At 39.6% G+C, this 24,869-nt stretch overlaps 1 protein-coding gene across 48 annotated transcripts in view; it reads right to left on the reverse strand.

Moving 5' to 3' along the window:
* Ank2 (ankyrin 2) overlaps positions 1-24,869 on the reverse strand; it is a 576,750-nt gene that overhangs the window by 102,028 nt on the left and 449,853 nt on the right. For all 48 annotated transcript variants that reach the window (XM_031375399.1, XM_031375406.1, XM_031375436.1 and 45 more), the window contains 7 exons: positions 21,530-21,628; positions 20,005-20,103; positions 14,808-14,906; positions 10,625-10,822; positions 7,961-8,059; positions 7,705-7,803; positions 2,120-2,218 (listed from right to left, as the gene is read on the reverse strand). In XM_031375399.1, coding sequence (XP_031231259.1) covers positions 2,120-2,218; positions 7,705-7,803; positions 7,961-8,059; positions 10,625-10,822; positions 14,808-14,906; positions 20,005-20,103; positions 21,530-21,628 — 792 coding nt within the window. The remainder of the gene's footprint in view (positions 1-2,119; positions 2,219-7,704; positions 7,804-7,960; positions 8,060-10,624; positions 10,823-14,807; positions 14,907-20,004; positions 20,104-21,529; positions 21,629-24,869) is intronic.

Below are 24,869 nucleotides of genomic sequence, written 5' to 3' on the forward strand. Positions count from 1 at the left end.
AGGGAAATCCTGGATCCTAATTGCCATCAGTATCACAAGATTCTGAATAGACTCGGGATGGGATCATGGACACTGCCTGGATATTTGTTAAAAATGCGGAAAAATGTCCCAGCCTGCAGCGAAGAGGGTACCTGGATGGCTGATACACAAAATGATATTGGGAAAGCATAGCTCTGCAATATAGGGACCTTGTTCATAATAGAGGGATGCTACGCTAAGTGATTTCAGTGCATCTGGGAATATAAATACTCAAACTGAAAAGAAAAAGACATAAGAGAACATGAAACTTCAATGGTGAAATATAGGCACACTTAAACGGAAATAAGGAAAAGCCACGTCATAGCAAAAATACAGTTGAATAACAAAATCTCTGAGCAAGGAAAAACATGATATATGTATAATTCTTTTTTAAAGATTTGTTTCTTTTACAGGTACAAATGCTCTGCCTGCATTTGTGTATGTGTAGTCTGTGTGTGTACATATCCATGGAAGTCAGAAGGAGAACTGGAGTTACAGGTGGTCGTGAGTCAACATGTGGGTGCTGGGAATTGAACTTCGGTCCTCTGCAAGGGCAACGTATGTTCTCAGCAGCTGAGCCATCTCCCCACCCACAATGGTGACTTTTTTTTAAAAGGCATAACTTGCATGGCTTCTGAGAAGGATAGAGAGGCCGATGAAATCTAACACAAAAGTCACTCCACGGCTGCCTGTATACTACGGAGGCCTCCATGACTGTAGGGACCATCATTAAAGAGTGTCTGGTAACTCCACAGAAGCAGAGAGTACTATGAACACCTGCAGTAGGCTTTGGGAGTTTCTGAGTCCAAATCTCATCTTCAAGGATAAAGATGCTGAGGTGGAGTGACCTGAATTAGATCACTTACAATCTTAACAATTAAGATGTCTTCAGTCCAAAAGAGTGACTTTCCTCATGACGTCACGATGGTATGTCACAAGATGAACTGAGTTCTGACGGACTTATTGGAATGGAGGAAGAGAGAACGTTATCTAAGGAGCCTATGAGAATCCCAGGGCTGTGCCTGCAAATGTTAACAGAACAACACTCAAAAGGAAAGGAAAGATATAGTAAGGCAAAGGAGCTTGCCTGCATTTAGGAGAGAAAGAATAAAATACAAAGAGAAAAGATTTTTTAAAATACAAAAAGAAAAATTCTAACCTGTGAGGGAGTTAGGACTGACCCTAGACACTCTCATGCCTATTGTTCTGGCATGATAAATATGCAGAATACTCAAGTCTATAAACACCAGAGTGGAGAGAAAAGGAGACATCATAACAAAATGGGGAAAATAAAACCAGTATGAGGCAAGCATCAGAACTCTGAAGACATTTTCAGGTAACTTGGAAAGAACCAGTATGCAAATATACGTTTAGTATGTATAATGCCATACAGTAGTGGCAAGACTTAAGTTTACAGAAAAGATAAATGTGAACATGGTTTTCAAGATTAAAGACTGATAAAGTAGAATCCAATGCTATATTTATTGTATGCCAGATTTCCTAAATATAACTCCACTCCACTCAAATGTCCTGCTGCTTGAGTGTGTTTCCATTGCACACACTTATATAGTCTTCCTTTATTATAATGTGTTATTAATTGGATACTCTCCCTTTAACAGCCTATGGTAACTTCTGCTGTCAGATTGATAAATTGAGAAACACCTAGGAGATTGGAAGAGCACCCTTCTGAGTGTATTTGTGAGAGCATTCCCTGATACAACGGACAGATGGGAAGTAGAGCTTCCCTAATTGTGAGCATCACCACCCAAGAGACTTGGGTCCCTGGATGAAGTACACTAACAAAGGCTTGCACTATCTTTGCTTCCCAGCCTCTGTGAAGTATGTAGCTGTGCATTGTTATGCTATTTGGGACTCATACCACGCCCTGGAATATAGATCCATCCAGTCATGATCTGAAACTCATGGACCAGAGATGCCAGTTTATTCTTTCCTCCACATTACTTTCTCAGATATTTATCTCAGTAATGAAAAGATGACTGATATATACACTGTGGAATTCAAAAGTACAGGAACTACAGAAAACATCCCAACTTAAAGGGGGGCGTATACTGCAGAAGAATACGGGGTGAGCAGCACCTACCCTGGCTCTGGCATCCACAAGAGCACCATTCCTCAGGAGACATCGGACAACTTCCACCTGCCCAGCCCGGGCTGCCATGTGAAGTGCTGTCTCACCACGCTGCCGGAAAACAAAGATTGTACCATCGTAAATAACCCACTGCCCTGGACAGCAAAGAATAAAGATGTCCCCTTGGTGAAATTCAGCGAGCTATCCAAGTGTATAAGTGATCTATAGGAAGGCATAAGTGTTCAGTTTAGAAAAACAGTTTTGCATCTTCTCTAGCTTTAGAAGGACAAACGTTTGGGAATGTTTTCCATCAATGATAAACTAAGGAACTTACCCAAACATCCAGGATACCCTGTGGTTTAGCTTCGCAATCAATCCTGTGTAACTTACATGGCTTTGGGTGAAGATGTGATCTCTCATCCTATAAGCCTAAAATCTGTCATCCATCCCACTCAATGAGAAACTCCAGATGTCAAAGATCAACACATTACAAAAAGAAATTATCACATCACTTAGACCATACATAAATAATTTCTTTTCAAATTTCAAACCGTACTGCTGAATACAATCTTTTGACTGGTTTGTCTTTTTTGTTGTGAAATCAAACTATGACTACTCATATGAGAAATCTAATATTCCCAGGAAGAAAATTTTCCCTGCTTATTTTAATGATTATATTTGATCACAGATGGTGACGTGGAAGGCTCCCGAGAGGTGAGGGATGTCGCTGTTTACATATTCACTTGCTACATGGGCTTCACATTAGTCCTCAGGTGTCTATGCAGTCCCCAGGTCTAACATACTCCTCAGGAGATGATGGAGATGGGGTTAGAGACAAGAGATTATTCTTAGAGGGGAAACCTGTTCTCATGGAAGCGGGCAGGGATTTGGTCATTGAAATAATCTCATAGTTAGAGCACAATATTATAATGAAGCAAGCTGACTCAGCACAGCTCCTCTAGAAGGTAAGGTCACAGTAACGAAGAAGCAGAGGAACACATTTCATGTGAACTAAAGTGACTTTAAACTTGCCTACGATAGCATGGCGTGTTTCTGAAAAACTCCTGTGGATAATATCTTGATTCTTTGCATGAAATACTCTGAAATCTAAAAAGCTTTGGGTTTTAGTGAAATGAGTGGAGGTGGGGAGGGGTTGCTGCTCATGGCTCGCTTTTCTCACCATGATGATTACATCCATCGCTTTGGCAGTTACAAGGAAAGTGTGTCAAATGATATGATTAGAAAGCATTAACCTAGATATTGATGTGAATGCTGTCTTCTGGGCTAACAGCTCACGTGTAATCTATTGGCCTTGTTTTCTGATGGCAAATTTTGACGTTGTAAACCAAATGTACATGAAATGTGATGTCTTATAAAATAACATGAGTCAAGCTTGTTTGTACTCTCCAGATGCATGGTGAGAGTTTTCCTCTTTGGGAATGAATTTATCCTTTGTCCTGCTGTTATTCACATGTGCCTAAATAAATGAGACTGGTGTCTTATGATTACGGAAAGAGAAAAACTCAATTGCATTTCTAGGTCTGATAAGGTTAGCTATTTCACTAGTTTTACAGAAATCAAGACAAGAATAGTTCTTTCCAGAAATTAAGTCAAATATGCTCCCAAGGAATGTCTATGTCATGTTGAATTTACATGTTTATGTTTAAACCACATTTTATTAATAAGTCTTCAAAATATAAAACTATTTCAAATACTAGTATTTAAATATTTTAAAAACCTTTATTTTATACCTATTTTAAGTTATCCTCTGCCTTCTACCCATTTGAAGGTGATGATATATATATACTTCATGTAAAATGCTGACCTTCATATTCAAAGAGCACACCTGGTCACCCTACTTTATAAGGATTATCGTGTTTAAGCCTCATTTACTACTTTTGGGATAATGGGCATTTACCGTAAACTGTGCTTACTTTTTACTATTTATATTTCACCTTGTTTATAGAGAAGTATAAGGAAAGAAAGTCAGCAAATATTGCCTCACTCAGAACCTTCCATTTCCTGGTTGTTAGGCATAGCCTGATCTCCTCATTTTAAACTACTTAACTTTAGAGATTAGTAAAAAAAAAAAAAAAAAAATTAATATAAAGTGGGAACTTAACCATCAATCTGCTAATTGGTTACAAGGAGATAGAAATTCTTAATGCCCTGCATCATACTCTCAAGAGCTCTTGAATGCTTGTTGTTCTGCTCTTGAAGAACAACAATGAATACTTCAGGGTGTGTTATATAATGCAAGTCGCCAGTTAAAGTTTACATATAAGTTTTCTGGGAATGGAAGTTGTCAGGAAAAAAAGTGTATCTGCAAATGTCTGGAGTTCTTGGTGCATCTTCCGCCTGGTGTGAATTTTCAGACAAAACAAAACCGGCAAGAGAGTGGATGTGTTCATGTCCAAAGCGAGTACCAAGAGCCATGCCCCTCTCTCACAGCTTTAAAGCTGGCTCCGCAGACAGCTACATTGACCTCCCACTTTGGCTGCATCTAGTTGAAAAGCGTCAAAGCACAAGAGACAAAATTGCATTCGGAATGCAACACGACATCAGCCACACACAGAGGTGCCAAGGGGTGGGTGCACTGGGGTCAGGACATGACTGACATTGTCACAGCAAGCAGGCAGTCCGTGTCCACACAGCTTTGTCACCAACTCACAGAGTTCTGGATCCAGTAGCCATGTCCCAATATCTTGAGAACACACAAGTTCACAAGCATCACACTGCTAGAGAAAGGCATATTCCTCTAAATGTAGGATTGCCAGATTTGGCATGTCCATTTTAATTTTAATTCCAGAAAATCAAGTAATTATTTTATCATGTTTCAACAGCTGCATGGCATCTACTTATTATACTCAAAGGAATTCAGTGTTATCTGGAATTGAAACGGAATAGGGAGTCTTATATCTTAACCAGTAGCTTTATGTTATCTCCTATCTAAAGGATCTAGCCTTTAAAAAAATAAGATGAACACACAAAAATCAACCAGGGATCCTGCTGAAAGGGTCGACAGGTGTTTCCCGGGTATTTGTTTGGAGGGGGTGGAAGGTAAACAATATAAGGACAAACAGACCAAACCAATGAAGAAACCTGTGGTGACTGTCATCTAAGAACTAAAAGTTAACCAGCCACCGCCATTTAAATCTAAGATTCTTTCAAAGCCCGAAAGAATGGGAATACTAGAAATGCGTGTGCAGTCTAATTGTCTCCATGCCCCAAGGAGATGATACAACTGTTAAGTAACCAAGAAACTATTTGGATTGGTCACTTACATAGCTGTTTGTGGATTTTTATTTTTTTTTAAATAAGCGGTTTTCAAAATCTCTTCTAAAATAAATTTCACCCCAGTGCGGTGGAGCACGCCTATAATCCCAGCACTCAGGAGACAGAGGAAGAAGGATCTCTGAGTTCGAGGCCAGCCTGGTCTACAGAGCGAGTTCCAGGACAGCCAGGGCTACACAGAGAGACCCTGTCTTGAAAAGGCAATAAAGAAAGAAATGTTATCCAAGTTCCCTATTTAATACAATTACAGATGTTAAAGTGGTCATACGATGGTATATTTTAACATAGCATCCCATTGCTTCTGTGACTCCATAGCTATTGGAATGCAACTAAGAAACATGGGAAGACATAGGAAGAAAAAGAGTAAAAACAAATGGCAAAAGGAGGTGAGTCATTTTGCAGTAGCACTTTTCCTGAAAGTTATTGATCTGTGTGCAAGATAGGTTCAATTTCTGAAAAATGAAATAAAAAATTAAAAATTGTAGGAAATGACAATATTTAATATTGTAATATCTAGAGGGGAGAATTTGATATTGAGTAAAATAATAAAAAGCAGAAAAGATGAATATCTCTCTTCTGTGTGTGTGTGTGTGTGTGTGTGTGTGTGCGTGTTATGTATGTAAGCCAGGAATTCAGATTTCCAATGACTTCTTCAATTGCTCTCCACTTTATTGTTTTTTTTTTTTTTTTTTTTGAGGCAGGGTCTCTCACTGAACCTGGAGCTCACCCATTTGGCTAGACTAGCTGGTCATGAGCCATGGGGTGGGAGGTCCTCTTATTGGTCTCCAAGGCTAGCACTGGGATTGCAGAAACACACAGGACTTTTAATATTGAGTGACAGGGATGGAACTCAGGTCTTCGAACTTACAAGCTGAGCACCTTAACAACTGAACCATATCTCCAGCACTGAGAGTTCTTTGACCATTCAAAAAAAAAAAGTTCAATTCAAGTTGGCACATTAGGAAATGACTCCAGTATTTGGTGATTAAGAATTGCCACATAACATTTCATTGGGGCCAATATGCGATGACTAAGGAAACATGAATACAGAACTGGAATTCTTTAATCGTTTTATGCTCTCACTTTTGAGGAATACAAAGGATATATCAAATAAACTGGTTTCTCCAACGGACTCTGAACACCAGAGCCTTCAAGAACTATATAAAATACAGAGAAAAGAAAACTGGGAGAAAGAGCAGGTAAAAGAGAACCGGGGCATTCTGTGTCATAACTTAAGTGGGGAAAGCCACCCCCAAATTAGCACTTGCTGCAGCCAGCAGCGACGAGGACAATCACTTTAATAAGGACTGCTAACACTCACGTGGCGAGGGTTAATTCTGCTGTATATGCTTTTAAGAAATTCAACCCCCTGTGGCCCTGGGCTTGTCTATTATCTGAATGAACATGGACGATGGGTTCTCTTCTTCCTTGTGGAAAATTGGTTCCAGATGATTTGCCATAAGACAATGAACAGAGAGATTTTAAAGGGAGGTTCAAGACAGTGAGGGAAATACATAGATCAAGTGAAAAGCCCTAAATTAGACCAGAGAGAATTCTGGAACGCCCAGTACTTATTGACAGAAAGAAATGTGCTGAAAGCAGCATTCCTCTCAGAATATTGTTGATAACTATTTCAGGGGTGAGAAATCTCCAGTGCACATGGGAATGAGGTCAAAGTTAAAACTCAGCAGGAGACAGCAAATGCAAGTAGATGCTTTGAAATCCTTTATCTTCATCGCTGACCTCTATCTGGCTAGTCTTTGTAAGGTTGACTATGGAGCTTTATTTAATTAAAATTACCTGGAATACAATGCATTCAAGCAAACTAGGGTGAGCTTTAATGACTGTTTTGCAACCCATCATTTATTCACATTCAAAGGTGTGTGTGTGTGTGTGTGTGTGTGTGTGTGTGTGTGTGTGTGTGTTTGAGGGATGCTATCAAAGCTGGCTCAGACTCACAAACTACCTGCCTCCAATCTGAATGGCAGATGTTTATGATCACAGTTAGAGGAGCTTTAGAAATCATATTTTGTTTTACTAAATGCATTAGAGGAATATTCAATCCATCCACACCAGCAAGCCTAAACTGTATCATTTCTCAGCTTCCATTTTGTTTCCTAACACATGGCCTCTCTGCATTCAGTAAAGCTCCAAATGTTATTTTACAAAATATCTCAGAGGCTGCTGCTTCTGAGCTCTGATGACACACACAAGCCCACACACACACACACACACACACACACACACACACTGATCCTCTCGCTCTCTCTCCCTTTGGTTATTCTGACCCAAGCCATACTCACAATGTTAGTGACATCTGGAGAGGCTCCGTTCTGCAGCAGAAGGAGGACAATGTTCAAGTGGCCCATGAAGGCAGCCACATGTATTGGTGTGAGGCCAGACTGCGAAACAAAGCGACAGTAGCTTTACTCCTCTGCACCGTGGGCTTTGGGGCTTCTTCAGATAAATAAAACGAGTGAAGAGGACAGAAGATGGGTGAGAGGAAGAGGAAGGCATAAGAGAGGAAATGTTTGGTGAGAAGCTGAAACACTTTTCTACCTCTGTTATAGCTTGGATTGAAGCCCCATATTTCACCAGCAGTTCCATGACTTTGATGCGGTTTTTCTTGCAGGCAATGTGCAGTGGAGTAAAACCATTCTGTGCAAAAGACAATCGAGTTAGTTGAAAACATGCAGAAACAATTCTCACGCAACTCCATGCTGGCACATCGCAGGCGATAATGTTACATAATGTCACATAACGTCACCGTCTCTTCAAACCCTATAGAGGCAGGGGACTTTGGGAAGAGAAGGGGCGGTGTGTTTGTATGAGTATTGAAATTTGTTTCTGTCATTCTGAGTGCATACAAAGGAAAGAAAATCAGAGAAAAGTGTGTGAGTCTACTTTTCAGAGAAGGAAAAATAGAGAGTAATTATGTTTTAGATGGACTAAGGTGTTGTGGACTGCCCTGACTGGTCAGGTGAGGGAGAAAACATTTGAATGAGGAATTTTGATGATGAGGAGCCAGTTTCTCAGAGCATAAGAATTGTTCATCTAAGCTAGCAATATGACGGCTTCATAAAAAGTGTTTCAGCTTTGGTCTTACCTTCTTAGGGAGAGTTTTAAATCAGCAGGCATCGTTAGGCTGACAATGTTTACATGAGAAGTTAAAATTTATATTATAACATGCATACCGATTAGACACATTCGATTTTTATAAAGAAACGATTAAGTTCCCAGATATATTTTATTTTAAGGGGAAGTGATTATATTCCTGAATATTCTCAAGAAAGAGAGGGTGAATTTCTGGGATGGCTACCAGATGACGCCTCTGAGAGCTAAAGTTAAGCCGGGCTTCTGAAAGGCTCTTACAGCATTGTAAACTAAGTTATTATTCAGGAACTGGAGAAATCACATAAAAATTTACCTAACCCTTGCTAAGCTGTTATGTATTACATCTCTTGTCTTTTTATTTGCACAATGATATTTTACAGAATGATACCTATCATGCCAATTAACAGTTTTAAATATCCCAATGGGGATGGAGTATCATTTGATATTTTTATATGTTAGCAGTTCTCAGGAAAACATATGGTCTCACTCAAGCTGGTGACTTTGTATTCTTAACAGTGGAGTAATCAGCATAATTTTATTGAGTCATGTGTCGTGTTTAAACCATAAGCCAGAGATAAGGAGCCACATGTACATGTGGAATTAAAATGTGTACAACTAATCACCTGTGATGATTTATAAGCTTATTCACCACTTAAAAATATTAATTACATAATAAAAAGTATTCATCACATAAAGAGTATTTTCAACTTATGAGAAAATCAATGTCTTCACATATTTGAACACAGCCCTGGAGGTACAGTCACTTTCTAAGTAATTAGTAATAAGTGGATGTCACTGAAAATTTTCAAATAAATCAATATGTTCAATTGATATTTTAATTGATTTATTAGGTTGTTTATAGATCAAATGTTTGATAGACTTTTGAGTCTGGGTGATTTCTTTTATCCAAGTCTGGCCTCAAATTTTCTATGTAGCCAAAAATGATTTTGAACTTCTGATCGCCTGCTTCTATTTCCATAATAGTAAGGCTATAGACATGTGTCATCATGGTCTATGTGGTGCTTGAGGTCAGACTTAGGGTTTTGTACTTGCTAGGCAAACGTCCTCCATATTCACCAACCCACCTGGCCCAATACTTAATCATTTTAACAAGAGACTCTCACAACTGTTTGAGGGGAATTTTAATTGACATAAGCCATGTAAACATACAGGAAAACAAAACGATATGCTCTTAGAGTGAGATTAGAAAACAACTGGCATAAATTAGTACCTGCCTAGTGTAATAATTAGTTAGGCTATAAGTGAAGCAAGAAAGACTTAATTCCATATTAATTCCATATTATTTCAATTCTGTGGAGACATAAAGCTGCTCTGGGGATGGCCTCTGACTGTTTCTTTTGAGCAGGTCCTGGAATACTTTAAAATGCTTTGTGAAGCAGTAATACACCGAGTACCACCCACAACACGGCTGGGTCATCAGTCCACACAGAAAATGTCCAAGTGAACTCGCTGCCAACTTATATCATGGACCTTCTCACAGAGTCTAGTACATTCACCATTCTACAATCTTTTTCCTTAAAAGATAAATAATAAATATCAAATTTTTCATACCTGTATCCTAATGCTACCTAACATTCAGAAGTAACTAGAACTAACTTTGCTGCTTTGAGGGTTTTGTTTGTTTATTTGTTTTTGTTTGTTTGCTTGCTTGCTTTCCCCCATGACAGGGTTTGTTTTTTCAGTCTACTGTTGGCTATCCCTGCATTTACTCTATAGACCGGGTTAGCCTTGAACTCAGAGATCCACCTGCCTCTGCCTCCTGAGTACTGGATGAAAGGCATGTGCCACCACACCCAGCTATTTCTTAATTTTTATCATTTAGCTTCTTTAAACCACTCATGATCCCAGAGTTTCATACTGTTTTCAGCTCACTGGTTTGAGAAATAATAACCTGGTGTTCCCCTAAATCTGCCCATGCTCACCACCACCTTGGAAGCTATGAGTCACAAAGTAGGCTAGTGGTTGAAAGGAGGTGAAAGCGAGTCAGTTACTGACTGTGAATCTGTTCTCTTGCATTGGTGTAGGTGCTGTTGGCCAAGCAATGTGGTTTTTGCTATGTTTGGTGAATGTGGATTGGGCCAGGTTTACCAGGGCTCTCGCATTCGGGTTGGCTCTCTTGTCCAGCAGGAGTTTGGTTACACGGTAGTGCCCACAGTGTGCAGCAACATGAAGGGCCGTCAGGTAATCCAGGGTGACATCATCGACAGGCGCCTTGTGCTGTAGCAGGTGCTTCACACATTCCACGTGGTCCCCCTGGGCAGCCATGTGGAGTGGAGACAGCCCATTCTGCACATTGAAACAAAGAATAAGCAAGTTCGTGTTTTGTTTTTATGACTCTCATGTTGGGAGACCTGACAAAGTCAATATTGATCTGTAACACAGCTGGAGGTAGGAGAAATAACCCTTTCTGAATATCAGAATTATCTTAGATTAAAGGTGGAAGGAAACCATGTGTTTAATTTCGTGATCATAATATTCTTTAGCAAAAGATATTACATGCTTTTCATAATATTCAGCTTGATTTTACAAATTCTAAGAACAGTATTAGATAGAGTGACTGCTCATGCATAGATCATTTATATCTAATACTATATATAGCAGCATACATTCAGTTGTCTTTCAGCCTGCATTTCTTTACATATAAACAGAGGAGAAGGTTGGTAAAGGAGAAAAAAGTATGTGCATCCATCAAATTAGCAGGAAAATTTTTACCACATCTTAGGTTTAGGCTTCAGGAAAATTCTGAGATACAATAATAGTCCGAGACTTACTTTAAATTTAAAGTAGGAAGGAAAACACAGGTCCATGCGAGACGGACATGAAGCCAAGGTAAACCTTATGTCAAAGACCTCGTGGCTCTCAAATCTGAGGATAGTCTAGATTTGTGATTATTAATACTGCCTCAAACAGCTTTGGCCTTGGTTATAAAGGCAGTCAATAGTAAAACTTTAAGAAACCAGGGTAAGCCATTCTTCCTGATCAGTCTAAGTAAAAATAAGTCCTTATTTTGTGGAGTTGGTTTTCCCCTTTCACCTTTACCTGGGTTCTGTGTGGCTTGCTTGACAAGGACATTTTACTCTGCTGAGCCATTTGCCCCCCTTATTCTAAAAAGCTGGGTAAATAAACATCAAGGAAACATTACGTAATTCGGAAAAATTAGAAGGGCATTGTTCATTCAACAGACTATACTATTGTTTGTGTTTAATAACCACACAGGTATCATCAAATAACTATTTTGGTAACCATGATATCAGCACAAAGAAGTGGGAACCATGCATATGTAATATGACAGAAAGGGACAACAGGCCACTATTACCAATAAGAAAGACTTCAAGAGTGAAAAATAGCCAAAACCAATATATGAACATTTTAATTCTGGTTGTCTGTGGGTGAATGATTTCAAGGGAATTAAAAATAGTATTTGTTTCAAAAATGAACTGCATCAGGAATCATTACTTTGATACTTAGAAATCTATTAAATGGTATGTGAAAGGAAGAGCAGGTAGTTCATATTGGAGGGGAAGATAATGTCAAAGTTCAGATAGAACAAACGTGGCAAATGACAAGGCTTGGACAATGTGTAGAGTGCTCATCAGAAAGCCTCATCATTTGCTGATGTTGTTTAATCTACTTGAAGGTTATATGTCAAACTGATCACCACATCCTCCATATTCTTCCTGTCCCCTATGTCAGGTTTCTTCAGCATTATTCTTAGTATGCAGCAGCCTGCCTCCTACCCTACCTAGAATCCCAGGAGACGCTGCTTCTTGGTGCAGACCCACATCTCCTAAAATTTTCCTGCTGCCTCTCTCTGCCTTTCCTTCTACCCGTCTCCACTCGTTTGTCTGTCACTGACAGACTAGCCCAAACAGTCTTTACCAGGGACCCCACAGCCACCACATCTGCCAAGGATCCAGAGTTTGCAACAGAAATCACTGAACAGAACATCCAGCCAGCAAATACAAGACCATATATCTACAGCGTGAAATCCTTCAAACATCATTATACCAGATGCCTAGGTCCCAATTCAAAACCAAACTTGTCCAGCCAAGACAATATACATCCTCCAGATCCCTATATAGCAATAGCCCCCAAGAAATATAATTTAGGTGAAACACAAGACAAGGACTTCAAAATAACAATTATGAATATATTCAGAGATCTTAGAATATGAATGCATTAATGAAGACCATGAAAACACAAACATTTAAATAAAATACTGAAAACATTTCAAGACACAAAAGTAGAAATATAATCACAAGAAAAGAAACCTCCCGTGATACATAGCAACCAAGGCACCAAATGTTCAGAACAAAGAAGGAATATTAAAAGTTTTGTGAGAAAAAGACTACGTCACATAGAGGCAGGCTCATTAGAATAATACCTGATTTCTCAATGGAGATCATGCAAGCCAGAATGGCATGGAGGTTTATTATACCATCTGTAAGAGACAACAAATGTCATCCCAAACTACTATGCATGATGATTTGATAAAAAGAGTATATCAGACAGAAGATAAACAAAGGTAATCACTCCGTGTTGGAGCCACACACGAAAGACAGTAAGGAGATGAATGTGCCTTAAGGTAGGGGATTAGGAGGGTGAATAAGGAGAGGTGTTCAAAGGAATAAGAGACTTCATGAGAGAGATCAGGGATTGTTAAAGGGCTGGGGTAACAGGATTGCATTTGGGTGTATGTAATGTGCTCAGAACAGCTGGGTTGCAGAAGCAACAGAAGGCAGCGGGGAGCTTCCGTCAATGATTCAAAGGGAGATATGTGGTGGCTACGAGGCTTTGGGTTTAAAGATACATATGGAACTAAGAAGTGACAGAATGCAGAATGAGAGAAAAAAGAACCCAGCCTGATATGAGGGTATTCTGTATGAGAAACTGAAAGAATGAGATGCCCATGGATGAAGGAGATACAAGATTCAAAGACGTTATGTTTAGGAGTGGGCAAAATATCATGAGCTTGCTTTTTCACTTAATCAGAGCTGCCCAGGAAATATCTAAGCACTCATGGGGAGCTGCCATGAAGACAGAATTCCAGAATGTGCATGTGTGTGCCAGTCCCACATAGGTGCAGCCTAAAGATGAACCGCAGGAAACGTCAGAGCAAGGGAGTGGAGAGAGACAGAGCAAGGTCAGGGTGTGGCCTCCAGAATTGCTAACCGAGAACTGTGACATAAGGAGGAAATAGTCACAGAGACAAGGAAGCAGATGCTAGTGATGCAGAAGGCATCCAAAGAAGTATCGGGTCCTAGAAGGCTGTAAGGGAAGCATCTAGGAAGGGGGGCGTGGGAAGCCGTAGCAGGTGATGTGGAAATAGATAGCACACGGGCTCCACAAGCTTCTGTGATTCATGGAACCAGGGAGCCATGAAAATGGGAGTTTGTGGATCGTCTCCTGCTTGCTTCAGTTTTTCTCAGTGTTGAATGAAGGGGAAAAAGGATGGCTAAGCGATTTAAAGAAATAGTGGCTTATGTAGCAGGGAGCAGGACCAATCAGTACAGAATTGCAGTGCAATTTGTCAGGCAATGATTTAGATTAAGTTTAGTGATCTCAAGTCTGAAGGCACTATCACAGCTGTCACACTTGGATGCAGGAATGTGGGCAGGGACTTAGTCAGCAGAGGCCATAGAGAGTGAATATGGACATTCAGAGGAGTGACAGAAAGGGAACTTGGGCTGTGCAGAGGTAAGGGCCCAAGGTGTGGATGGAAACTGAATCTGACTGGGATTGGGGATTTAGAGAGAGGGTGCTGAGTCATAAAAGGGGGATTGGAGAATGTGAGGTTAGGCATGGGGATTCCAGAGGCATTAGTCAGCGCATGGAGAATTCCTTGTGGCTAAGGTAGGAGAAGGCTCATTTTGCTAAGAGCTGAAACTTTCAAAGAATGAATGAAAGTTGCTTCAAGGAGGGAGACAGGAGTGACTCAAAACTGAGAGCCTCAGTAGAGAGAGGGAGGACACTGTTCACACACACACACACACACACACACACACACACACACACACACACATTAGCATCATATTCTACTCCAACCTAATCCGTTCATCTGCCTCGAGCCTTTTAAACCTCACAGAACTCTGTTTCTTCCTGCTCTTCTCTTGTCTCTCCTACCCTGAAGATTCTAATCATTCTTATTCCTACTACATTGAATAAGTAAAAAGAAGAAGAAGAAATTGACTGGCGCTTTAGTTTTAAGGAAAGAGACTACCGAAAGCGCCTTCCAGTGTCCTCAGATGCCAGCTCACTCACGGTGACTCACCTTGGTCCTCGCCAGCAAGGGAGCACCCCGTTCCAGCAGCAGCTCCACCACTTGGTCATGGCCACTGCGTGCAGCACAGTGAAGTGGTGTCAGCCCATCCTAAGAAGACAGAGAAGGAGTTAAGCCTGAGCTCACACTTCTTCAAAAACAGATGAAAAGGTAAAAGCAACATTGTGTCGATGATTACTATTGACGAGAGAGGCTCTAAAATTTCATCCTAACTGCCTGATAAAAGCAACAAAATAGTGGTTTACTTATCTAACAGAGACAGAGAAAAGCAGAGAGAGACACAGAGAGACAGACACACACATATACACAGAGACAGAGACAGAGAGAAACAGAGACAGAGAGACAGAGAGAAATAAAATAGAAAAGACAGAAAAAGATCATGAGGGCTGATGAGATGGCTCAGTGGGTAAGAGCACCGACTGCTCTTCCAAAGGTCCTGATTCAAATCCCAGCAACTACATGGTGGCTCACAACCACCCGTAATGAGATCTGATGCCATTTTCTGGTGAATCTGAATTTATAATAATAAATAAATCTTTGGGTCAGAGCGAGCAGGGACTGAGAGAATGGAGTCTACCAGAGCGAGCGGGGCCAATCGGAGTGAGCAGAGGTCCTAAAAGTCAATTCCCAACAACCAGATGAAGGCTCACAACTATCTGTACAGCTACAGTGTGTATTTATATACATAAAATAAATAAATAAATCTTTAAAAGAAGAAAAAAGAAGAAAAATATCCTGACAAACAGAATTAGAAAGTGCAAACAGAGTGCCCCTCCCCCTTTGTTCCAATACAGGTGGATTAGAAGAGGCTGACTTTCTGTCAAGGGTCTGCATACCCTGGGAGATGAAAAGGCACTGGGATTCTAACATTCTACTCATGTGGAACCACAGCTGGGGATTGCACTATTATTCCATTTGATTTTGGTTTTCTGTGTGTTGTTTTTAATTAAAAATTCTTCTTGCTCTAATTTGCCCATCATTATTCTCCTTTAAACTGTAACTACTTTGTTAAATTTTCCAAAAGTGTTTTGTGGTGCCCTGATGGTTTTCATAATCTTTTAAGATTTACAATTTTTAACAAAAAAGAGTTATATAACTCTTTCAAAGATGAAATCTAATATTAACAAATGGAATTAAAATGATGTTGATATATTGCGAACTTGACTATGTGTTGTTTATATACCTTCTGAGCTAAATACTTTCAGGGGTAACTTCTAGCTCTTAATAAGCCTCTGGATGCCCTCTGTATTTCTTATCTTAACAGGAGGGATCCAGGGGCGAAAGGAAGAGTGGGTGGAAAATTAAAACTATCGGGCAAAATCACTTTAGAGAATACCAGGAAACAGTGAAAGAGAAATGAACCCATCATGAATAAACCACCCTGCTGATGTGACACTTCAGGAAAGCAATCAAGATTGTCCAAGGACAGAAACATACAAGAAGGATACCAAACAGGTACATTGAAAAAGAGAATAGTTGAGAAGGCCTCAGCTTTGATTTGTCCAGAATGCGGACGGCCAGTCTTTCATGTCTCTGTTTCCAAAGTCATCTTGCCAAGTTCTAGCTTCCTTATAAGAACAACGTGGCTTCCCGGGGGTAGCCACATTCTGCATGCCTGTGCTAACTCTTTCCAGTCTGATCTCCAGAATCACTGTCCCAGGTTACCTCTCTACAGGACCTACCATACCCTCTGGCTCCTGCTTGGGTTTGACCCAAGGGATAAGCAAGAGGACATGGAGGGAAGCTAAAGAGTCTTCTAGTCCTCACTGAGGGCTTTTGCTGAGCATTCCTCTAAATAATATTTATTAACATTGCTGAGGCTTCTTCTGTTCCCACCTGTTGGGTTCCACCTGCAATGTTCTTGGCCCCCAGAACACTGCACTGGTCAGTGAGCCTACCCACAATGTCATAAAACTCTTTTTGGTTCTGTGTGTGAGCATTCATGTGTGCTTGTGTGTGTGTGTGTGTGTGTGTGTGTGTGTGTGTGTGTGTGTGTGTGGCCATGCATACATGTCTATATGAAGACTAAAGGTGAATCTCCAGTGTCCTTCATGAGGAGCCATCCAGCTTGGTTTTGAGACTAGGTCTCTTGCTCGACCCAGAGGTCATAAACTAAGCTAGGCCTGTTGGCAGGAATCCCCAGGGATTCAACCTGTCCCTACCTCCCCAGAACTGGGATTATAATTTTCTACCATACCTGACTCTGTCAAATGGGTTCTGGCAATCAAACTCAGGTCTTTGGGTACTGTGGCAAGCACTTTACCAAAGGAGCACTTTAACCAGCCCCCATAAATACATTCTAATTACCTTACTAAAGTTGAGTGCCCCCCCAAGGTGCCTTCCTCATGCATAGTTTCTTTCTCAGTAAAATCAGACACAGAGACACACACACTCGTCTCTCTACTGTGAATGGTTTGGCAAAGGCAGCTCAGTTAACACTAGAGGAGAATCACCTTTCTAGCTGGTAGCTTAGAATTGCTTTGTACAATCTACTCTTTCCTTATCTTTTCCTGTTCTCACCCTCTGACTGTGCTATTTGTCCAGTAATGGATGCTGAAATCAGATCATTGTTATAAAGATGCTGTGTGTCCCAGCTCATGTTACATAATTGTGCCAAAAGCTATTTTGTTCTTTTAGCAATCTCGTTTCTCAAATTTCGGCCTTCATATTTCTCAAGAAAATAATATATGTTTTGTAAGTTGTTGGGAAGGTGAAATAAGATATTTCTAATATATTTAGGAAAGTACATAGAGCATCATACACACAGGAAAATTGTAACTATTAATTCTCCTCTAATATATTTAGGAAAGTACACGGAGCATCATACACACAGGACAACTATACCTACTACCTCTCCTCTGATTACCTCTTCTAATAAGAAGAGACGTCCCAGTTTTCTGATGTTTTGTTCAATATCCTTTAGTGTTTTTGTATACTTTTATCGTTGTCATTGAAATATATTTTAAATAGAATCCTCTTATGGGGTAGCTCTATATTTAAATAATGAATAAGTTTCAAAACAGAAAAGAATAATGACCCTAATAAAACCCAAATTAATAGTCTCATTTTAACTAGCGGTAAAATTTATAGTTTAACGTTAATGTGTGGAGTTTTACACATCAACAAAGTACATGACACTGCTACCCTGGAACAAAGGTCTTAAGAGAAATGAAGGGTGGTTGTTTGTTGGATTGATTGATTGATTGATTGATTGATTGATTTTTCTTTTTTGTCCCCCTGGAGACCTTTTGTGAGATAATGCAAAAACAGAATTTGTTGTCTAGGTATGGCTTGTAGAAGCTAAACAATTGCCAGCTTCCAGATCGATGAATGAGTTGGCTTTGACCCCTATCGCTGGGGCTGTGAGAATATGAAGTTCCAGAATGTACAAATGTCTAGAGACAAATACATGTTCTAGCTATGGTGGTCTTCAAAAGACTTTGTTCATCATATAACTTAGGAGGGTTTTTGATTTTGTTTGTTTGTTTTGCTGTGGAGAGGGGTGGTGGGGTTTTTGTTGTTGTCATTTGTTTTGTATTGGGAGGAGTTTTGTTTTCTCTTCTGCTTGCTTATTTGGTGGAGTGGTTTCTTTCTTTTTAAAGTGATTTTTAAACACCTTTTGACTTAAAACGTTTTTGAGAATTTCCCAAATGCCTACTGTATTTCCACCCATAGCTCTCACACACGCGCGTGCACTTGAGGCTGAATCCCTTTAGAGTAACTCATGTGCCCATGCCTTGAGAGCTGACCTCTTGGAATTGGATAATGTATCAGGGGCTTGTGTCTGGGGAAGACTGTCCCTCTTTAATTTGACTGTATGTATCATCTCTATAAAAAGACCCTTTAAAACTTCCCCCATCTGTACAGGCATGTCAACTGATGTTGTTACGAAGTTCTCCTTTAGGTGAGCATGTTTTTAGATTTCATGGGTCCAGTTTCCCTCTCATATACAGAGGATACTATCTCTATACTGAAATAGTATTGGGGAGATTGTTTCTTCTCTTAGTGGTCGAGACAGGGTCTCTCTACATAGCTCAGCTTGGCCTCAGACTCACTCTGCAGCCCAGGCTGATATGTACATATATATGTATATATATATATGTACATGTATATGTATATACATGTATATATGCATATCTATATATATGTATATATAGTTATACATATACATATACATATATATATATATATGGTTAAGTTATTGATTAACTATGTTTTCCTTCTTGCTTTTTTTGACAAGCATGTAGCTCAGGCTAGCCAAGAGTAAAATTAAATTTCCAATCTTCCTGCCCATAACTTCTGAATGTTGGTATTGTAAGTGTGTTATAGGTGTATGCTACCACCCTCAGTTTATGCGGTGCTGGACATCTAATCCAGCTTTATGCAAAGAAAACACTCATTGTACTCCTTCAAGTACATCTCCACTTTATTAAGGAAAATAACACAATTGAGAGCTAATCTTCACACAACCTTCTGACACTAGTAAGTACTATTAGCTACATTTCAAGGTCAGAATATTGTTAAGACTCTCTAGGTTCATGAATGGCACAGGTAGGATTTGAAATCAGGCGGCTTGCCTTCAGAATCTGTTTTTAACATACTAGTTCATTCATTATATGTCCGTTTGAGGTGTTAGGTTGTCATTTTACTTCAGAGGTCGGAAGTGAATGAAGGACTCTACTTCTACTGAGATTAAGGTACACCTTGTCAAGTGTCTGCTGTCCTTCTGTCAGCACTACAGCAAACCTCATGCTCCAATGACCGTAGCATAACTACTGAAGAAAATGGCTAATGGGCTCAACAGTTAGATGCACAAAAGCTGCCGATATGCATGAGAGCACTTTATGCAAAAGCCACAGCTTGAATGTACCAGTTGATTTGCCTTCTTGATGACTACCCAAAGGAGAACCACCAAGTGAGTACCATCTCTGATCTATGTTCCCAGAAACTGAGCAAGAAAAAAAAAAACTAGCCAACTAAGGGGCTAGAGGTCAGCTTCTACAGGCATTGATGAGCAAGCATTAATTTCATCTTACTAGTTGAAATCTCTAAATGTTTTATGAGATTGAACTCAAAGCCATGACCAATTCCCTGAAAACACACTACTGAGAAGTATTCCAAGTGGGACATGGGAGGCCCCATGAAGGGATTAGGAATGGTAGGAAAGTCAAGGTACAGAGACACTCACCCTAGTTTTGGCATCAATCTGACCACCTCGATCCAATAGGAGCTTCACCATATTGGTATTTCCCCGTTTGGAAGCCACGTGCAAGGGAGTGATTCCATTCTATTCCATGGAAAGACCAAAGAGAACAGTTGAATATGGCAGGGAAGGGCAGGTCTCTCTAGCAAAGAGTATAAAGGGTTGTAACCTGCATGGTAATTTGACTAAATAATGTCTGTGGTTCAGTAGGCTTGATCATAAGGAACAAATAAGTCCATTACCATGAATGCTAAGTGTTAGAAAAGAAAAAAAAATCAACAAAAATACCTGTTAGTCAAGAACTACGATACACACATTGATGTAAAGCTACAGCTAAGACACAGAAGGAGGACATCTGTGTAGACATCCAGAGTCCAGGAAAAATGTCTCCCAGGCACTGAAAAGATTGAAATCTCAACGTTTTATACACTTAAAAATAGAATAAAATGTGTATATTCATATTTACTGGTAACTATTCTTTAAAACCTCTATAGAGTAATTCATAGAAAGAAACAACTGGAATATACCATAACATAGTTTCAGAACAAAAAAATTTTTTTTTCCAAATAGGATTTCACTATGTAGCTCAGGCTAGCCTAAAAGTCGCTATAACCTGGTCTGGCCTTAGGCTAGAAATTCTCCTGCCTGAGCCTACATATTCCTAGGATTACAGATATATGCCGACATACATGGCTTGTGCTGAAGTCTTCCAAGGACTACAGTAGTATACACTGTATACTTATGTATATTTATGAAATATCAGATGTCATCATTATGGTAGGGATATGTGTCTGCTTTATGTCATAATTTTCCAAATATTTAAATACTGTATCAACTGAATTGAGATAAATACCATTCAGTAGATGAATTTTATACTGTCATGTAAATGAATTTTCTAACCATTAGACCATTAAATGCCCAATTCCACATGCTATCTTCCTGTGTATTTTAGAAAGACACCCCAAGAGTAAAATTTCAATTCATAAACCAACAGAGAAAAAAGTCTCATCCAATTGTGTGTCCATTTGTACCTATACACTTTGTGCTTCATATTCTAACACTGTCATCTATTGACTGGAAACTGATAATTCATGGTTTGGTTTGATTTGCATCATTTTATAATACAACAATCAAAAGTCATGTCAAAATTAGCCTCCTCGACTACTGACACATTTGTATTTTATTTTCATTTCTATGTGTTTGAGTGTTCTACCCTCAGAGACCCAAAGAGGGCTTTGGGTCCCATGGAGCTGGAATTGAAGATACAAGCCACTGAACATAGGTGGGAATCGAATTCTTGGCCTCTGGAAGACAATAAACGTGTGCTTCAACCATCTCTATACATCTCCCCAATTCTTATGTTTAATTTATTGGGTTATGTTATCATCCCATGATTAACACAGTGAAAATTTCAGAATCTTTAGAATGGAAGAAGGGGGTTCAATATAAGGCCTTATTAGAAGCCATCTTATTTACTTTCCTCAAATACACATGTAGTGACACCACATACCCTCGCGGTGAAGTCCACAGCAGCTCCCCGGTTTAGAAGAAGAGTCGCCACGTTTACATTCCCATAGTGCGCAGCTATGTGCAAAGGGGTGAAGCCACTCTAGGGAAAGAGAAAAAGAGTGGGTAGGGGTATACCTCACACTGTGGAAAGCAATCACTGATTAGCCAGAAAACTTACAAGGTAACTGCCTGGCAAGCACATGAGCAACAAAATCCATGTAATAAACATTTTAATACAACTCCATAGTTTAGTGTTATAAGAAAGAAATACTCTATACTTACCAGCAGATTAATTTTTAATATATGAGGCTAGTTGTCCTATACAAAACTGTGTTTCCTGAGTTTGTTTAGCTTATTAGGGAAAAACAGACTATGATGAAGCCAAATAAACTTTTGAACACAGGATTAAGAGTTATTAATAAATGTTTTCATCAAAGATAAAACCAGCGGGTTTTGTTGTGGTTTGATTTTATGTTTTCACGTGTGGGGTGGGTGGGATGAGGGTGATGCGCCCTTATGTGTGCGTGCGTGAGGAGGTGAGGTAGAAGCGTGAGGAGGTGAGGTAGGAGCATGAGGAGGTGAGGTAGGAGCCTGAGGAGGTGAGGTAGGAGCATGAGGAGGTGAGGTAGGTCTTCTGTTTTAAGCTCTTCTACCTTTTTCTCTTGACAGGGCCTTTCACAAAACTTGGACTTAGTTGGCAACCAGTTAACGAGCAACCATCCACTTCTACCCTCTTCACACTAGGCTACATGATCGCTATGGACACATCCAGCTTTTTCACATGGGCTCAGGAAACTGGAAGTGGGAGTCCTCGTGTTTATAAGGCTTTAACACTAAGGCATCTTCTAAACCCGTTTTTTTTGTTTGTTTGTTTGTTTGTTTTGTTTTGTTTTTGTTTTTTTTTTAATTGATTGGCATTTTCCTTTCAAGAGTCTGAAAATTTCTCAGGAGAAAAAATGTTCAGTTCATTCTACGGCATCCACACTGATTTTCTATCCCTTTCACTACTGCTCAGGCAGATTGTGATTTATAGTGAAAAAGAATTTAAAGGCCCATATTAAACAATGTTTCCTCCTATTGTGTTGCCTTGTCCAGCCTTGGTAGGAGGGCTTTTGAATCTTGTTTTATCATGTTGATTTTTTGTCTCTGATCTTTTCTGTAGAGAAATGGGGGGTGGGGGTGGGGGACTCATTCCAGGAGGGATGGGGCTTGGAGGAGAGGAGAAAGGGGAAACTGTGTTTGGGATGTATTGTATGGGAGAAGAATCTATTTTCAATTTTTAAAAAGTGTTTGTAGTCAGTATGAAAATGAGATAAAGAAATGGTTCAGTTCAGAATAATTTTGGATATAAATTAAATATAATTTTCACTAATATATAATTAAAATAATCACATCGTAGGAACAATGTGAGTAGAGATATATTTTACTTCCCAAATGCTTCAAAAACAAATTCTGAAAATCAAATGAAGAAATCTGATGAAACTACTGATGAAGATGTAGTTATATAATTGTGGGTGTTCTTTATGATAGATACATGTCAGTTCTTTTCTTATTGAAATGCTCAAAAGTTGATAGTTTTTTGTTACTCTATTCTTTTCATTATTTAATTTAAAAAATGAAGAAACAAACAACATTCACTGGCTAATATCCCAGTCTGCGGGTCATTTCTTCTTCTCTTTTACTCTAAAATGGATTTTAATATGTGCTTTATTGCTTCTAAGAACATTCTACAAGCCACACCAGCTTTTATCGACTTTGTATACAGAATTTGGTGATACTGTTTTCAAATGTTAAGCTAAACATTTACATAGCTTGCATAACAGAAGACTGCCTATGTATTCAGTAACATAAGTTGCAAATAAGTTTTAACTGTGCAGAAGCAAGATGTAGAAATAAGAATAGTAACTGTGAATTCAGTCCCCACAAACATGATCCAGATTCTTTTACTCAGCATGTAGGTTATGTATTCATGCCAAAACTAATGGGGAAATCATTATACAACCCATAATTATTTTATAAAATGTCAAATTTTTTTTTCTATTTTTATCTTGATATTTCCTATCACCTAGACATATTCTGAATTTGTGTCTATTATTGTAACAGTTTCCTCAGAGACTGAAACATTTAAACCTGCAGGGGAGTTCCTTAAGTGTAAGAAGATAAACAACACAAAATAGTTTCAGGAAGTCCCTGAAACTGACTAGATCTTCTTGACCCCTCTCTGCCAGAGTAAACAATAAAAGCTTCACCCCTCTCAATGGGAGAGGATGTGCCTAATCCTGTAGAGGGGGAAGAGGAGGAGGAGAGGAGGAGGAAGGAGAGGAGGAGGAGGAAGAAGAGAAGGAGGAGGAGGAGAAGGAGGAGGAAGAAGAGAAGGAGGAGGAGGAGAAGGAGGAGGAAGAAGAGAAGGAGGAGGAGGAGGAAGAGGAGGAGGAGAAGGAGGAGGAAGGAGAGGAGGAGGAGGAAGGAGAGAAGGAGGACGAAGGAGAGAAGGAGGAGGAGGAGGAGAAGGAGGAGGAAGAAGAGAAAGAGGAGGAGGAGGAGGAGAAGGAGGAGGAAGGAGAGAAGGAGGACGAAGGAGAGAAGGAGGAGGAGGAGGAAGAAGAGAAGGAGGAGGAAGAGAAGGAAAAGGAGGAAAAGAGGAGGAGGAGAAGAAGAGGAGGAGGAGGAGAAGAGGAGGAGGAGGAAGAAAAGAAGAGGAAGAGATGATGAGGAGGAGGAGATGGAGGAGCCAGCCTGCCTGGAAGAAGCCAAAGCCAGCTGATGACTGAAAGAGGTATGGACCAGAATCGCTTGAAAAGAACATTCTCCAACCTATTAAGCTACCTTCAGACTATATAGTGAGCTCCAGGTTTTGTGAGTTTTTACCCATGCTGCAGTGGGCTTTGGTGATGCAGCTGTCTTTGAAAAATTTCTGATCCTGTAAACAGCCCCTCACTTATTTTATCATAAGTAACCCCCAATAAAGCTCAATTGTTCACCAAGTTGGAATTCGGTGGCATGTGGATTCTGCTTTGTCTAGCTTTCTGTCTGGGGTGAGTAAACGTGTGCTGTGTCTTCTCTCCTGGAAAAGTTTTGTCCCATAATAATTATTAAAGTTAATATTTTAACTTTAATTAAATTATAATATTTTAATTTCAAAATATTATATTGGTTGATGGAAAATGATTTCCCAATTATTCAAGTACAATAATATTATTTTAGCATTTATAATTAATTAGTTAATTGAAAATTTCTCAGTTGCCTTAATGATAATTATGCCCTAGGTTGATAGTTATTGTTCAACTCTATGCTGATTTGCACCCTCTACAATGTATAAAAATATCCCCCAAGGAATACCT

Source organism: Mastomys coucha, unplaced genomic scaffold, assembly GCF_008632895.1.
Source record: "Mastomys coucha isolate ucsf_1 unplaced genomic scaffold, UCSF_Mcou_1 pScaffold16, whole genome shotgun sequence".
In the NCBI taxonomy this organism is placed as follows: Eukaryota; Metazoa; Chordata; class Mammalia; order Rodentia; family Muridae; genus Mastomys; species Mastomys coucha.